Source organism: Sceloporus occidentalis, unplaced genomic scaffold (genome assembly GCF_023333645.1).
Source record: "Sceloporus occidentalis isolate IW3139 unplaced genomic scaffold, rSceOcc1.0.p SCAF_33, whole genome shotgun sequence".
NCBI classification, from domain to species: domain Eukaryota; kingdom Metazoa; phylum Chordata; class Lepidosauria; order Squamata; family Phrynosomatidae; genus Sceloporus; species Sceloporus occidentalis.
In genome coordinates this window covers 8,457,807-8,476,087 of record NW_028317013.1, presented here as the reverse complement: position 1 = coordinate 8,476,087, position 18,281 = coordinate 8,457,807, and the positions used below count along the sequence as shown (strand labels likewise).

At 41.7% G+C, this 18,281-nt stretch overlaps 1 protein-coding gene across 1 annotated transcript in view; it reads left to right on the top strand.

Moving 5' to 3' along the window:
• The first annotated feature begins 7,219 nt into the window (after window positions 1-7,219).
• Window positions 7,220-18,281, top strand: part of LOC149298397 (protein AATF-like) — a 43,241-nt gene continuing 32,179 nt past the window's right edge. Inside the window, exons 1-4 of the mRNA XM_089487556.1 lie at window positions 7,220-7,304; window positions 12,901-13,086; window positions 13,603-13,857; window positions 14,565-14,702. Coding sequence (XP_089343682.1) covers window positions 7,220-7,304; window positions 12,901-13,086; window positions 13,603-13,857; window positions 14,565-14,702 — 664 coding nt within the window. The remainder of the gene's footprint in view (window positions 7,305-12,900; window positions 13,087-13,602; window positions 13,858-14,564; window positions 14,703-18,281) is intronic.

The following is an 18,281-nucleotide window of genomic DNA, read 5'->3' as shown; positions in this document are numbered from 1 at the left end:
TCATTGTGCCTCCCTCTCCTCTTTGGAATATCTTTGAAGCCGGTTAACTCAATTTAACCCATTCAAACCATATATTTTTGAAAACTAGACACCCCAGGGTATTCCAAATGCTGTTATTTTAACCCTTTCCATGCACCAATTATAGAACTACACTTTGTCAAACTTTGTAATAGTAATTTTTTTTATTTTTTTTCACACAAATTGTACTTTAGTTATAGATATACAGGTCCTGGTATATGCCACTGTCAAACAACACGCCAATGTGTGTTCAGGAACATCTCCTGAGTGCAGTGATACCCGACATGCATGGGTTTGTCGGGTTGTTTCAGATTTAAAATGCCACATTTGGGAAGTGCGCTTTTTTTCGCCATTTTGGTCAGTCTGTACCTATGCCCTATCTTTGAGCTAGGCCACTCCAATTTACCCCATCAGCCATTTTTTTTATATATTAGACACCCCTTGGGTATTTGAAGTGCTTTTATTTTAACTCTTTGTTGAGATTTTTGAGAAATTTTAGCACTTGCTCAAAATAATAAACTTTATTTTTTAATTTTATTTTATTTTTTTAATACTTTTTTTATATTTTTTTTTTACACATTTTGCTGGTACTGGATGGTTCATCTAGTGACATCACTGCATAATTATTTTTAAATGTTAGCACATTTTTTTTTAAATTTTTTTTCCATTTTTTATTTATTTTTATTTTTTTTGAATATTTTACTAATCACATAGTGATTAGAAAGCTGGGCTCCATTGACTTGCATGGTTGAATGCAGTACCTGTATTCAACCAGCAAGTGGAGCCAGTTCTCTAGAGGGTCTGGAGACCCTCTAGCGAACTTTTTCGTCTTTATTGTTTTATTTCCCGGTCACAGCCCACCCAGAGGTAAGTGTTTGGTGTCGCTGGATGCCTCCTGATCGAGGCATTCCAGCGACACCTTTTAAGTTTAGGAGGCGATCGTTGATCGCCTCCTAAACGCTTTTAAAACGGGCGTCCGCCGCCATACAATGTATGGCGGCTGTTGACGCCCCGGGGAGGGGCCAGACATGGCCCCCGATGCCGATCTCGGCCTTGCTGAATGCCTCGACATCGAGGCATTGCAGCAAGGCCGTTTAAGCGAAGAAAGTGATCCTTGATCACTTTCTAAGCTTATTTAATTTTTTGACGGTTCAGGACCGTCAAAGGTCATTTAGTGACCTTCTTGTTATGACGGTCCTGAACCGGCAAAGGTCGCGAAGGGGTTAAAACATCTTAAATTAGCAAAATATTACATCGATTGTTTTTGTATACACAATATAACCAAAAGTATGGATACCCAACCATCACACCTATATAAGCTTGTTTGACATCCCCAGGATCTTTTGAATGTTACGCACTTCTGCACTTAGCAGCTCCACTCTGTGAGTGTGCATGGTTTACCACTTTGTGGCTGAGCTGTTGTTACTCCTAGATGCTTTTTCTCAACGATAATAGACGATAATGGACTGAAACAGATCTAACAGGGCAACATTTTTTTATGAACAGACTTGTGGCAAAGGTGGCACCCTATGACAGTGCCATAATAGTATTTGAGTGGGGTGTTCACACACTTTAAGTCATATAGGGTATGTTAAAATCATTATTTTATAGCTTAACAAGTAATGAAAGATGTGTATACTTGCACTATACCAAGTATGCAAGGATTAAAACCTTAATTATGGCTCTACGGGGAACCCCTTCTTCCTGTCTCCTCGTACCGGTTCAAAATTGTTTAGAAAGGGCCTTTCTAAACTATTTTGAACCGGCAAGGGGAGACAGGATCATACTGGGATCACGGATATCAAGCCGGATAGCAAGCTGCAGGAGGGGTGAGAGGTAAGCAGGGGCAGCAGGGAGATGGGATGTATGTATATGTGTTTGTGTGTGTATATATTGATGTATATAAGCATGGATGTGTACTTGTGTATGTGTGTGTGAGAATGGATGTGTACTTGTGTGCGTGTGTGTGTGAGCATGGATGTGTACTTGTGTATGTGTGAGCATGGATGTGTAATAGTGTGTGCGTGTAAGCATGGATGTGTAATTGTGTGTGTGTGCATTGATGTGTAATTGTGTGTGTGAGCATGGATGTGTAAGTGGGGTGAAATGGAGTGTGTGTCAGTATGGAGTATGAGTGTGTGTAATTTGTGTGTTTACTTACGTTTTATGTTGGAGAGGGGGCAAGGGGCAATGATGGCACAGACTAGCTGTTGAAGTTGGGGGTTTCTGGGGAAATTTCACATCAGGGCCCGGTGGTTTCTAGTTATGCCCCTGTTAACTAATAAATATTAACTTTTACCTATGTATAAAGAAGTAACCTTTTAGGGTTTTCTTTTTCTCTCTAACCCACAATCACAATGAGAAGGGGAGGAGAAGATAAACAAGACAGAAGAAGTGTTTACTGTATCTGTGCATGTTACTGCCGTTATAAGCATACTGACCAGGTATGTCATTGGTCCTCTAGGGACATCTTTTCCATTGGTCACAAACAGGTTACTAACCAAAGTCTGCACTAAAACCACTTTAAAATACCTGGAAAATGACACCAAAGAAAATATGATGATTGAAACTAATATTTTATTCTGTGTTTAAACACTTGTTCTTCATAATTGGATCAATTTTGCTACACTATATCTTCCCCTAAGGAAAAATTCAGTTTTGATTCAGTTCATAATTATGATTGGTCTCTACTATTTGATCAGTGATAAAAAAAAAAATCTATGTTAACAATCTGTACTAATGTTTTTTTAATAAATGAGATTGGTACAGCATGAGTGAGTACACCCCTCACATTTTTGTATATTGCATTTTTGATATTTGCATTTTTGATATTTTTTTTATATCTTTTCATGTGACAACACTGAAGAAATGACACTCTGCTACAATGTAAAGTAGTGATTGTGCTGCCTGTATAAAAGTGTAAATGTCAGGGCACTCGGTGCCGGATCAGGTAGGAGTCTCAACGCAGGGGGAAGGTTCAGGTTCAAAACATGGCTGTAGGCAGGCTGATGTGTCCAGTTCAGGGCTGTGCTCTACTTTAGATTTAGATTTTCTTTTGGGCACCATCTTTAGGTGTTCAGAGATAGCAGGATTAAAACAGGCAGGAAACTGGAAGCCCACTGGCAGGGCAGATGGCTAGGAAGCCCACTGGCAAGGCACACGGCTAGGAAGCCTTCAGGCAGGGCACACGGCTAGGAAGCCTTCAGGCAGGGCACACGGCTAGGAAGCAGCCGCACAGATAGGTACGTCTGGGACACGCCTGTATCTGGGACACAAATCGGGATCGTTGAAGTAGCCAAGAGTCATACACGGAAAACAGATCAGATGCAATGAGGTTAGGCTAATGCCCGGTTTATATTGAGCCTTAATTGACCAAACAAGGCGCAGGTGTTTCAAGAGCATGGTCCAAGGAGAGGCAGAAGGAGACCGTTATCCAAGATCCACCCAGTAGAGAAGGGCATAGGTGATTCACCTAGATTCCACAAGGTTGCAGTTTTGAATCCCTGTGGTTCATGACAGTAAATTTGCTGTCCCCTCAAAATAACTCAACACACAGCCATTAATGTCTAAACCTTGGCAACAAAAGTGAGTACACCCCTAAGTGGAAATGTCCAAATTGGGCCCAATAAGCCATTTCCCCTCCCCAGTGTCAGGTGTGAATGGGGAGCTGGTGTGTTAAATTTGGTGATATCGCTCTCACACTCTCTCATACTGTTCTCTCATACATGGCACCTCATGGCAAAGAGCTCTCTGAGGATCTGAAAAAAAGAATTGTTGCTCGACATAAAGATGGCCTTGGATATAAGAAGATTGCCAAGACCCTGAAACTGAGCTGCAGCACAGTGGGCAAGACCACACAGTGGTTTCACAGGACATTTTCCACTCAGAACAGGCCTCACCATGGTCGACCAAAGAAAGTGAGTGCACGTGCTCAGCGTCATATCCAGAGGTTGTCTTTGAGAAATAGACATATGAGTGATGCCAGCATTGCTGCAGAGGTTGAAGGGGTTGGGGGTTAGCCTGTCATTGTCAGACCATACGCTGCACACTGCATCCAATCGGTCTGCATGTCGTCACAGAAGGAAGCCTCTTCTAAAGATGATACACAAGAAAGCCCCCGAACAGTTTGATGATGACAAGCAGACTAAGGACATGGATTACTGGAACCATGTCCTGTGGTCCAACGAGACCAAGATAAACTTAGTTGGTTCAGATGATATACAATAAAAAATTGTATATATTTTTTGAATTCTGGTTGCCCCTTCCAATTTCAATTAGGGAAGATTGCTTTGTGGACATGTGGATAAGTAACACTCTAGCTTGCTGCCTAATATATCCCACCTACAGGTGCCATGATAACAATATTATCAGTGTTGTTCACTTGACCTGTCAGTGGTTATAAAGTTATGGCTCATCGGTGTATATATGTGCAAATGGGCCACAACCGTTTTGGACAATTTTTTTGGTTTGCTTTTGGCTGATTCACTTTCAGGGAACAAATTATGCTCCCTGTCCATTCTGGTCGGCTGAAAATTGGGCCCAGTGCCCACATTCACTCTGACACACACTGTCTCATTCTTGTTCACTCTCCCTCTCTAACGCCCCCTAGCTGTTTCCCTACCTGCTAACCACTTACGCTTCTGCCGACCACTTCTATCTGCTCTCTTCTCTCCTCTATCTTCAATCTTCTATTTTCGTCCACATCACCATGGACATAACCCAGCAGGAACTCGTCAAAATGACATCGCTTGCAGTAAAGATATATATATATATATATATATATATATATATATATATATATATATATATAAATAAAATGTATTAAAATAAATTAAAAATACATTTAAAAGAACAATCCAGTGTGTAAAATATGTTGCTGTTATAATAACACATTATTAGAGCCAATTTTACATGGGCTTCTGTGCATTAAGTTCCCATTGACTTGTGTGCTCTAGAACTAGAGTACAGGACCAAAAAATCTATTGTACGCAAAAAAGGGAGGAAAATAAGCATTTCAATGTGAGCATGTTTCAGATAAGCGTGTCTGCTACTTACAATGGGCACTCAATGATACTACTAGAAGTTAATTGATGTTAATTCTGGTTGAAAATTCATGGTTTGCTATTCAACTCCCTGACTATACCACAAATTGAGGTAGCGGAATCTAGATTGTGGCAACTAAATAAATGTTACAGTGAGATTAATAAAACAAACAACTACTACTAGATGATTTGAAGGCATAAGTTCGGTGTAAGTGTGACTTGAATGGATACATTTTTACAAATCGTAGAAATCTTTGCCTAGCCCATAGAAAGCTTAAACAGACTTCTGCAGACAGGCTAAAAATCTATATGCCAGTGACATTTTAACTTTTTTCAATATGAATACAATATTTGAGGGACAGTTACGTTACGTTACTTGACTATATTAGTTGATACATATTTTTAGGATAGAATGTGTACTTTTGTGTGTGAACATGGATGTGTACTTTTGTATGCGAACATGGATGTGTGTGTGTGTGTGTGTGTGTGTGCATGAATGTGTACTTGTGTGTGAGCATGGATGTGTAAGTGGGGTGAGATGAAATGTGTGTTAGTATGGAGTATACTTGACTATATGAGTTGATACATATTATGCAAAACTATAATAAATCTAGTAAATAAAAGGATACTGAGACAACAGAAGAAACATCAGCAAATAAAGTACATATTCTACTGTTACACATTGACCAGCCCACCTGCACAACCCGGAATGCAGCAAGGTCAGGATGCATCACAGGCTGACTTGCAAGATTAAAAGAAATATTTTTTGGTGCCATTCTTGGAGACATATCAACAGAAGACATTACCCTGGATCACACATGCAGGTTTCCAGACAAGAAATTTGAGAACAGATTTACCCAAAGATAATTAAAATGCCTAAAAAGCAGATAGATTAAAAGATAAATATTCAGCACTAAAAATCTTCATGGACTTTTCTCTGAAACAATGAAGATCATTTTCTAACATTTTTGTGGCCCTTCACAAACTTATCATCACTCACAGATGAAGATCCAGTGAAAATCATCATTAATAGAAACAGCAAGTCTTAACGAACAGTGAGGAATGTGTCTGGCATCAGTACATCCCAGGAGATTACGTTATATGGACCCCTACTAAATATATGCCTAATCTATAGAGTTTGATCCCAATGCTTAAACAAATACTTTGGGTTTGGAGGAATTTGGCAAGAAAATTGTCTCACATTGCCGAGTATCATAACATTTATTGTTAAAAAGAACAAAAAAACCTTTAACGTATAGTATGCATGTGTATGGTGTTGTATGTGTATGGTGTGTGTGTACTGTGTAGCATGCATGTAGAATTGTTGAGATGAATTTGTACAGGGTAGCGTGACTTTGTACAGGGTAGTAAGCATGCGTGTAAGGTAAGGTAACTTATTTTTACATGCCAAATGGCGTTTTCTTCATTAGTATATCACAGTTGCTTTAACAGTTAATATCTATACAACCTGACAAATAGTGGTCCTACTTGGTTAGCCAACAGTGAAATAATCTTTGTGATGGCCTATTAAATAATATTGGCAAATGTTATCATCCCTCATGTATAAAGCCCCCAATTATGCTTATAGAGTAATATAGCAGTTCACTAAATCATCATTAATACGTGCTTATACATATAGTACTTACATATAAGTCATACTTATACTTTGTGTTTAAGTGCTGTAGAACACTGTTATACACTCAAAGCCACCAGTCTGGAGCTCCAACAAATGAGGACATCAGGAGAAGGATTCAGTCCAAAGAAAGACTTTCTTGGAAGGTATTATATCACTACCGAAATGCTTATTTATTCGTGTATTTTGTTTCACAATAAAAATATCTTATTCTTAACAAGATCAGAGCTGAAAACAGGAAATGGGTGTTAAACTTTGACGCTTGTCAAAACAATGAACGTCGTAGAACACTTTACATTGGGGTGACAGAAGACGAGCTTTTATGTTAAGGCTAGGTATTAAATGTATTGCCGCTATCCACATTGACCCAGATGCTAAAACACACAGAAAACAAAACTACACACTATAGCCTAGCAACAGGCTGCCCTCTTCTGAAGAGTTGAACTATGTGCGGCGGAAGTCACGGGTTGCCGGCAAGTGACGTCATTGTGAAAGGGGTGTATTAGTTTTTTTTTACTAGTTAAACATGGCGTCTTCCATATCGCACGAGCTGGAGAATTTGTTAAATCCACAGCCTAGCTTTTACGACCCCGAGGACGATCAGGATGAAGGTATGGAAGGGACATTTCACTGCGACTAGAAAGCAGTACCTTTGATTGTGTCTCCTAGGAGTTATGAGCTATACGTTTCAATGTTTGGGTTAAACACGTGTCTATGTCTCCGGTTTGCCGTGTATATTTAAGTGTAGCTTTTGCTTGCTGTACACTTTCTACGGGATTAAAACTAGTTTACTGATGTTAAAGGGAACGTCACAACTTTAAAAGGTTAAAAAGTTACTGGAGGTTTCACTATATATATATGTATATATATATTACACACTCAGTGGTCATCCGGACAGTACCATAAGGAACCTAAAGTGTGAGCAAAGTCTTTCCATATAGGATTAATGTAAGCTATATACCCATTCCCACAAGGACAAGTGCCCAATGCTCCCTGCAGCCCCGCTCTGTCCCGCCGCTCTTGCCCCGCTCCGTCCCGCCGCTCTTGCCCCGCTCCGTCCCGCCGCTCTTGCCCCGCTCCGTCCCGCCGCTCTTGCCCCGCTCCGTCCCGCCGCTCTTGCCCCGCTCCGTTCTGCCGTCCCGCCGCTCTTGCCCCGCTCCGCTGCTCTTGCTCCGCCCCGCTCCGCCGCTCTTGCCCCGCGCCGTCCCGCCGCTCTTGAAGGCTTCGTTCCACAGTCCCGCCGCTCTTGCTCTTGCCCCCGTCCTGCTGCTCTCAACCTGTGAGATTAAATGTATCGACGGAGCTCTGTTGCATTCAAAGAAGATTTTAATTCTAATTGGGTCTCTTGCCATAATAACCCGCTGACTTGCAGCTCCAGATGAACAAGCTCACGTGGGAATTTGTCTTTTGTCTTCACATTTGGGCTTGAAAAGAATGCACTTTTGTAACCGCTTTAAGTGATATCGTTTTTAGTACAGAATTCTGTTACGAGCTATGAATTCTTGCACCTTTGCTTGTGCATTAAAGGACTTGACAAACCCCAGGTTGCCATGATGACTAGAAACCAGTTCCTGACTGACAGTGTTTTGCAGTGCAAGGGGGTAAAATCGGGCTAGAGCTGCCTTTGTGACTCCAGCGCCCTTTGCTTTTCTGCGGGAGCATGATGAAGTGGGTGCCATGAGGGGCCCAGCAGGGTCACAAAATGAAGGCGGAAGATGCTGGATTCGCAATGGCGGAGGCATGGGAGGGGGAGTAGTGTGTGAGTGTGTGTAAATGTATACTGCCAGTCAGTATGTCTACTGTATTGTAGCGCCAGGTTCAATGTGTAGGTGTGCACATAGTGTTATTGTGTGTATTTTTAGTCAATTCTCCTTTATTGAAGATATGCATACTGATAAAGTAGATACATACAGTGGCAACATTGTAAAATATGCACAACATAATACAGAGTTGGAAAAATGTGCGACCAAGGACCCGTGGGAGAACATCAGACAGGAAACCTGAAAAATGAAACCTGACGGGGTCCTGAGTTGAACAGCATGCCAGGGTCATCAACTACAGTACATGCACAGGCAAGTGATATAGAGCAGAGGAGAAATCGAGACGCGGCATGGACCGCGAAATTACAATGTACAATCGTAATATGAAGAGAACAGAACAAAAATTAAAACAAACAAATGCACTGCACAGCCCAACTACCTGAGGTATCTCGGTTAAAAGAAGTCATACAAGCGAGCACTACAGATGGAAGACGATATCGATGACATGTGTCCCGGCGGATAGGGGGCACGACGACTGAAAAGACAGTAGGGGTATGAGGGCCGCAAAGGAGTACCGAAACCCAGGTCAATCGTACGAGGAGAAGAAATAAAGGCTGTCCACGGAAGCCATTTTAGGTCGTTTTTTAGGTGTAATTAACCCAGGCACCGATGGGGGGGACCCGGGGTTTTCCACAATCGGGGGATAACAGACTTTGTGGCTTGGATCAGTTGCAAGGACAGGGATCGCTTATAGGAGCCAAAGGAGGACTGGGTATGATGTAGAAGTATCGCAGGGAAAGGCTCAAAGTCGGGGTCAGCCACCTCCCTGATTACCGCGCTGACCGTCTCCCAGAAGGGGCGGATGTCATGGCAATCCCACCAGAGATGTAAGTAAGAGCCGTCCGCGGCCTCACATCTCCAACACCGCGGGGATATTTGGGGTAGGTAATGGTGCAAATCACGTGGGACCTTGTACCAGAGCGACAGCAGCTTAAAGGAGCATTCCTGAACCTTGCTAGAAATAGACCCCTTGTGTATGAGCAGAAATATCTGATCCCATTCAGGCTCCGTGAGCTGGATGGACAAGTCCCTTTCCCAGAGGCTGAGGAAAAACGGTTTGCCGGTGCAGAATTCATCAATCAATAGTGCGTAAATATGGGAAAGAAGGTGGGTTGGCTCAGTAGGTAATACACAAAGTTTTTCAAAGTTGGTCAGCGGCCTGGTAAGATGGGCGTTCGTTAAAAGAGCGGAAACGTAATGTTTAAGTTGGTGGTGTAGAAAGGTAAGATGAAAGGAGGGAGGAGCCTGCCGGAGCAAGTCCCTCAAGGGTCGGAATTCCGCACACTGAAGAAGCAGATGCAGTCTATGTTTAACCTTGAGCTGTGCGCTGAGAGCCCTAAGGTGAGTTTGAGTGGCAGAGGGTAAAGCAGGGTTATGCGTGATGGGGAACAACGGACTAGGCGAAGTCGTGAGATGGCCCCGGGAGGCCAACTTCGACAAGACACGAAACGAAGCCGAAATCGTGGGGTGGGTCAGCAGCGATAGGTGCCGAAGGTGGGCCGGCAGCCAAGGAACCGCCGAAATGTGATGCAACATAAAAGAATTCTCTAGGGAGATCCACAGCTTCGGGACCTCCAGCGACCACTCCACAGCGCGACGAAGGTGAGACGCCATCCAGTACCACTCAATGTTGGGGACACCGAGGCCGCCCCTATGTTTGTCATTTATACATCTGGTAAGGCCCAATCTGGGGTTACGATCACCCCAAACATATCTCCGAAAAATTCTGTGGCAAGCCTTAAAGTATGCCCTAGGGCAGGGGCGTCCAAGTTTTTTCTGCAGTGGGCCACTTCATCAGAATTGTATATGTGCGAGGGCCGCACTCATTTTTTACTGTGAGAAAATATGGCCTTTAATAAAATATGCAGATTAAATTAAATGACACAAAATCTTTACTTTTCTCTCACTGATTTCTGGGATTTCTGGGCCTACAAATTCAGGATTCTGGATAAGTAAAAAAGAAATAGTTCTATTTATTTTAGCAATGCACTAAAATGAAAATTCTGGACCAAAACCGAAAATTCAGGGTTCACTTAGCTGAAACTGACCCCCCCCACACACTTTTAATAAAAGTAAGTTACACACCAAAATTGTACAAAAAATTATATATTATGATTAACAGCAATCTCAGGCAAACCCAGATTCCAGCATGTACTGGTTGGCTGGGCATTGTATTTTTTGTCCAATTTTAGTGTGTAACCACGCTTTTATTAAAAGTAACACACCACAATTGGACAAAAAAAATCAACAATATGACTTGGCATGATGGGACTGTGATTGCTGTTAGCAATCACACTCCTATCATCCCAAGTCAGCCAGTACATGCTGGTACAGGGTGGCTGTAAGTGCAGACCCCATACTGCTGGCAGCATCAATACACAAGGGGGCAGCTAGCCAGGTTTCAGCATATACTGGCTGACTTGGCATGATAGGAGTGGGATTGTTAACAGCAATCACAGTCCCATCATGCCTAGGTTCCAGCACTTACACATCCATGCTATCACACACACCAATTCATTCATTCACAGATTCATTCCCTCAATCAGGCATACTCATTCAAACACTCCCCCACCCCCTTACCTGCTCTACAGCTCTCGATGCCTATCACAGACTTCAGCAGGGGGCGTGGCCTCCCTCGTTCTCCTCACAGAGGAGGCAGGACTGGAGCAGAGAATAGACCCTCCCACAAGTAAGCAGCAGGGCTCTTGTGATCCTGGCTGCCGATCTCACGCGGGCCGCACCTCGAGGTCCCGCGGGCCGCATGTTGGACGCCCCTGCCCTAGGGAGAAAGATTGTATACATTGGAGGAGGTAGAGGAATTTCGGGAGGATGGACATTTTCAGTACCCCGATGCGACCAAACCACGAGATGTGGGACCGCCCATCTACGAAGGTCCACAAGGACCGAGGACAATAAGGCCTCCTAGTTCAGGCGACGCAAGTGAGATAGATCGGCAGGGATCCATATTCCCAGGTATTTAATCGCCGAGGACTGCCAATGAAAGGGGAACAATCTAGCCAGCCGATCTCTAAGCGCGTCGGGAATATTGATCCCCAAAATTTCAGACTTTTGAAAGTTTATTTTATAATTGGAGATCTCTCGAAACGTGTGGAGTTCTTTAATGATGTGTGCAAGGGAGGAGCGTGGTTGTGTCGTGATGCATAACATATCAGCATAAATGGCCAATTTATGAGTATGGTTAGCTATGGGAAGGCCGGCGATGTCCGGGCTAGAGGCTCCATTGTCAGAATGAACAACAATGGGGACAAAGGGCACCCCTGTCTTGTGCCTGTCTGTGCAAGGTGTCCGACAAGATGCCATTAACTTTGATCTGGGCCGAGGGATTAGCGTATAAAGCTCTGATTTGATTAAGGAAGTTACCCCTTAGGCCAATTATTGTGTGTATTTTTATATATTTTATGGAGCACGTATGTACAAATGAGAGTGGTGTTGGCGTATATGTTGCAGTATGGCATTAGCATATCAAGAAATAAAAGGTTCTTCCAAACAAATGGGAGAACTAACAGTTCTTCTGTGGGTTTAGGCAGGCTCAGTTGCTTCTCAATGTTATGCCAGCCAGACTCAATGGTGTTGAGATCATGGCTCTGTGAGCATAACTTCCAGGACTCCTTGTTCTTCTTTACATGGAAGACCACGGAGACCTTCCCCGGCTGTCAGAGAGCAGAGTTCCCTGCACCGCTGCTAACCGCACCTCCTTCCAGCTGCAGTGGAAGCTGCCTACGCGAATCGCGTAAACGTCTACCTGCTGCCCCGGCTACACACTAGGGACTTAATGTCACTCTGCCTCCAGAAATGCCTTTTAACCCTCTATATACCATTCTGCCTCCTGAAATGCCTTATACCTCCCTATATGCCAGAGTGGCATATAGGGGTATAAGACATTTCTGGAGGCAGAGTGGCACATAGGGGGTCAAAAGGCATATCATGGGGCACAGTGGCATATAGAGGGTATAAGGTATTTCTGGGGCAGAGTGGCAAGCCCAGGGGCAGATGAGCATAACAGGGGGGGCAGGTTGGAAAATAAAAGGAAATAAAAATGAGAATTTTTTTTCTCAATCATAATTCATATATATATATATATATATATATATATATATATATATATACATATATATATATATATATATGAATTAACATTTACTAGTAAAACTTTTTCCTATCGGGTCGTCTTATATTCAGGCCTTTTTTCTCTTTATTTTTTTTTTCCCCCCTAAATTAATATTCAAATTTTGTGTGGTCGTCTTATAATCGAGCAAATACGGTATTAGAGAAAATAATACGTTGTGCTTACTTGTACAACCAAAAACACAATATTTGAAAATCATGAGGGTATTTTTGAAATATAAACCTGTTCTTTTATTTCCAGCTACTGTTGCTAAAGTCATTGACAGATTTGATGAAGGTGAATTCGAAGCAGATTCTAACTCCATTGTGAGTCTCAGGAAAAGAATTCCAACCTCCCTATCTGATACAGATAAGCGCTACTCTGGTAAAGTTACATCTCGGAAAGACTTGAAAGCAGAATTAGGAGAGAATTTCTCAGATGATTCTGGTAAGCTTTAAATACATGAATAATCTTTTGGAAACAGATGTATAACTTAATTCATACAACCTTTGAATAGGCCCAGTGAATGTCTGTAGTAACTCTCTGCCTTTTCATGGGAGACTGGGATATCTAACAGCCTGACCTCTCTTAGTAGTAGGCAGCATCACTGGTTTTGATGGCAGAGACCGGTAGTAGTTGGCGCAAGCCCTATTACACTGAATGCTCGTTCCATCAATGCTAGGCACCGTAGGATGCATTGCTCCTCGTTAGAGACCCAGCTGAAGATAATGCAAGGTATATCTATGTTGAGGTTTTGCTAACCTTTTATCATATCTCTGGTCCAGGTGTTGACCCCTCCCCCCCAACCACGTTGTAATTTTAGTGATTTTTTTTTTTTTTTGATTTTTTTTTTATATTTTTAATACTAGTACCAGTTTTGGAGAAATGCATAACATTTTATGAAGCTTTGAAGAAAAAACATAAGCTTCTAGCTAGTTATAACATTTTTAATCTGGTTTGTAGATGAAGAAGTTGATGAGGACTCTATTGCTGAAGGAGAAAGCAACGATGGTGGGACTGACCATGAAGATAGAGAGAGTGAAGAGGAATTTGAGGACAACCAAAGCACAGCACAGGAAACGGATGATGAAATATCTGCCACCGATGCAAACCAACAGAATTTGGAAGATGATGATGATAATGATGGAGTAATGACTATGTCTAAGGAGAAAATCAACAAGGATGTTGAGAAGGGACAAGCTATTCGGAACCAAATGGGTGAGTTGCTCATTTAAGACAGAGCTTCAGCCCTGTATTGGAGTATACAGCAGCCAATGTCCGTGTGCTCCCTGGTTTCAGTAGAAGAAGTCAGGAGAAGACTTACATGAGAAATGTCTTATTTCCTAACTCCAGTAGTGTAGTGAAATTCAAGGATTTGAGATAAACAAACCATTTTAGAGGCTAGGCTGTTGCTTTTAATGATGAAGTTTTATAAAATCTAGATTCATTTGAAACTGAAGGAAGTTAAGGATTAGCTTTGTTACATTGCTGTGCAACTGGGTGTTTTGTGCAAAAGATTATAGATTAAAATGTAAGTTACTCAAAAGGTAATTTTTTTTATTAGTTCGTTTGAAGGTGTCTTTGGTAGGTAATTGTTTTAAAGAATTAAATCATTAATTTTCTGCAGCCAACACATCCCTGCAGGTTTGACAAGTAATCCTGCTGGCTCTCCATATATAATGCACCACCCCATGGTTCAGACACACTCACTTTAATTATGTGATTTCTAATTTTGGCCAGTACCCAGATGTGGCTGCCGTTTGAAACTGTAGGATATCATCTGTTCTTTTAAATCATATTTTAAGGAATTCAGTTATATAGTTAATAATTTTATTTCGTTTAGTTTTTTTGCATTTGCGTGTATATTTGACTTCCGTATAGTCAGGAATGCTCATGACATTTCTTTGTTTGATTCTTTTATCTAGGTATATGGGATCACCTTCTAGAAGGACGAATAAAAATACAGAAAGCCCTTCTATTGGCTAATCAGCTGCCTCAGTTGGATGCATTTGCAGCATTTAAAAAAGATGGTGGCGTGGAATTTTCAAAGTCTCTAAAGAATAGTAAGTAGAATAGAAAGTAGCATTTGGTTCAGTTGGAGCTCTTCCCTGCCACTACTTACAAAGTAAAATGCATTCATTGTTTAAAGGGGTTGCCTTGGACTTTGGAGTGTCCCTTGTAACAGGTTACTATATTTACGAGATTAGGTTGTACAACCCGTCTTTAAAGACTTCCTTTATATACTGACGTTTTAGTACATGTGCAGCAGCTTAGATGTATTTTATATTCCAGTGACTATAGCCCAATTTTACATCTTGACTCCACTTATTGTCCTTAACATCCTTAAAGTTTTTGTCTATTCTGCCTTTATGTTAACGGTTTTAGACCTGGTCTCGAGTTATATAGCGGTAGACTAGGATTTACATTTTATTTCCCTTTTATTATCATATTCTTATGTGCCTACCTTGATATGGATGTGTTTTGTGAAATATTTAATTTGCTGTCTGCTGTAAGGTAGTGTGAATTGGATAACCATATCTTTTAGTTGATTAAACAGTATATGCATAGTCCTATTTTGCTAAGGAAACCAGATCTTGGCAATGTAGTCCTTTTTATAATTTTTTTTGCGTTTTCTTGGGAAAACATTGCGGACAACAGTTATTTCACTTTGATGTAATAATCATTTTATAGTGCCAACATTTTTTGTAGCACTTTAAATGTAAATACTTTCAAAAGGTATGGCTAACCCTTTGTGGATTCAAAACAATAATCGACAAACTAAGACAAACTGATACATTAGGTAAAGAGGTCCCGCTCGCAAGCTTACAATCTAAAGGATATGGAGTTGTGGAAAAACAAGGTATAGAATGAATGTAGTAATTTGAAAGTAAACAATTGACTGAATAAACCAAGCCTTTTTGATGGGTGTATTTTTCAGATGCACTTACATTTATTTGGTGGAATTTTTTTCCTCAAGCATGCTAGAAATTAGAGAAATTAATGTGACTAAAATGGGCCGATTTTACTAGCTGTATATCACTATACATCACTAATGTCTTAAAAACAAACTAAGACATTTTATATTTCTAACATGCTTAGTTTTTTTTTGCTAAACAAAGCAATAAATATTGCATCGTTAAAGATTTCATTTAGAATGAATATGCAATAACACCACAAAGTGTCCTTAGTTGTTGGGAATGGGGTTGCAGTGCTAACACGGATGAGATATGTGGTTGGTCTCCTGGGTAAAGGGTTAATAAAAATGTTCTGCTCTATTTTATGACTTTAGTAATTTGGCTTGTGGTCCAAAATATGAGATTTGCGAGGCTGTAACAAAGTTGTTTCTTTTGGGGGGGGGGGGTCTTTGTTTTTTTGCTTTTTCCTCTTGTATAATGTACTATAATTCTTAAAAAGGCGAGCTCCAGATTTGAATGCAGGCACAGCATCAGTGTTATACTGGTGATTTCTAATTATATATTAAGAAAGTAACTATAATAGGACAGTTCAAATTAACCCCAATTTGTGTATGAGATATGAGAGAGAATGTGCATGCTGTGTACATGCTGTGTTGAATAATGGAAATGTGTATCCACATAATTTCTGCCCTAATTATTACTAGTTAGTGGTAGTCTGGGTTCACATGTGGTGGGTATAACACGGGCTTCATCGGCCCATCGTCTATAGCAGGGGTGTCCAAGTTTTTTCTGCAGTGGGCCACTTCATCAGAATTGTATACGTGCGCGGGCCGCACTCATTTTTCACTGTGACAAAAAATATGGCCTTTAATAAAATATGCAGATTAAAATAAAGTAAAATGTCACAAAACCTTTACTCTTCCTCTCACTGATTTCTGGGCCTTGAAAGTTTTGCGACTACAAATTCAGGATTCCCTAGATTTATTCTAGGGATGAACTAAAATGAAAATTCTGGACCAAAACATTCAGGGTTCACTTAGCCAAAACCGAAAATGACCCCCACCTTTAAAAATAATAATAAAAACTCACATGTTTAATAAAAGTAGGTAACACACAATTGGACAAAATTAGCAATATGACTTGGCATGATAGGAGTGTGATTGCTAACAGCAATCACACTCCTATCATACCCAGGCAACCAGTAAATGCTGGTACCTAGGCATGATGGGACTGTGCTCGCTGTGATTGCTGTTAGCAATCACACTCCTATCATGCCAAGTCAGCCAGTACATGCTGGTACAGGGTGGCTGTAAGTGCAGACCCCATACTGCTGGCAGCATCACTACACAAGGGGGGCAGCTGACCAGGTTTCAGCATGTACTGGCTGACTTAGCATGATAGGAGTGTGATTGCTAACAGCAATCACAGTCCCATCATGCCTAGGTTCCAGCACTTACACCCTCATTCAAACACCCTCCCCACCCCCTTACCTGCACTGCAGCTCCTCGATGCCGCTCACTTCAGCAGGGGGCGCGGCCTCCCTCTGCCTTCTCTGCTAAAGCACAGAGGAAGTAGGATGTCACGTGAACTCCGCTTCCTCTGTGCAGTCCAGAAGACCCTCCCACAAGTAAGTAGCAGGGCTTGAGGTGCGGCTCACGTAAGATCGGTTGCCCTGGCTGCCGATCTTATGCGGGCCGCACCTCGAGGTCTCGCGGGCCGCATGTTGGACGCCCCTGGTCTATAGGCTTTGCTTGTCTAAAGCTGCCAGCCTACCTGGCTAATTAGCCCTATATTAGCAGGTCCAAACAATCCCTGCATCCTTTACGTTCTTTTTATTTATTCACTTTGGACTGTAGGAAAACTTAAAACACTGCACGTTATAGGAAGCTGTACGAGTACTGGTTAAAGGTTAAAACTCATTTAGAATACAGAAACTTTGTTCCCTGCTCTCTACATGGTTGTTGCCAGTAATGCACTCAGGCAATCACTCCCTTTGAATCTCATTAGACCCTCCTGAAAATCTTCCGACTGCCGGAATCAATTGCAGGCGATCACCTTGCATTTACGCGGTTCTTTGCAGAACACGTTGACCAAACACATCTCCTGCAAGGGGCTGGAGCTGGGAAGCAGGGGAACATGATAAAACTTTACGTTTACTAGTGAAAAAAAAATCAGACAACACTCGGCTACCATTTGCAATTAAAGTGCATGTGAGGGCTGTAGCTTTTTGTATTCACAATGTTACGATTTTATTGTGTAATGTAGCAGGCTCGGAATTTCCATTGATCGAATCAGGCAAATGCCTGATGCGCCGGTGTCTAATGGAGCCTTCCACGTACACTCACTGCCGCAGACGCCGTCTTTGTGTGCAGTTGCTGGCTGGACATTACAAAAGCGTAGTAGTGTAGTGTGCAGCTATGCTTATCTGTGTGCTTCTGACCTCCAAAGGATAAAATACCTTGTATCGGCTTTAATTTGATGGCGTTTACACAAGTAATAGGGAAAAACGCTACTCATGTGTTTCTAGGTGCATCATTCGCTTCATACGTGACAGATGATCAAAGGCGTGGAATTGGCACCTGTTGCTGATCCTCTATCAGTGCAAGTAAAGCAGGCCATCATGAAGCTGAAAACAAGAATACGTTGAATAGGAACCTAAAAGCACTTCTATGGTACTTTAAGAAGCGCGAATGCTCAACTGAGCTCATCAATGGCAAACAACCTGTC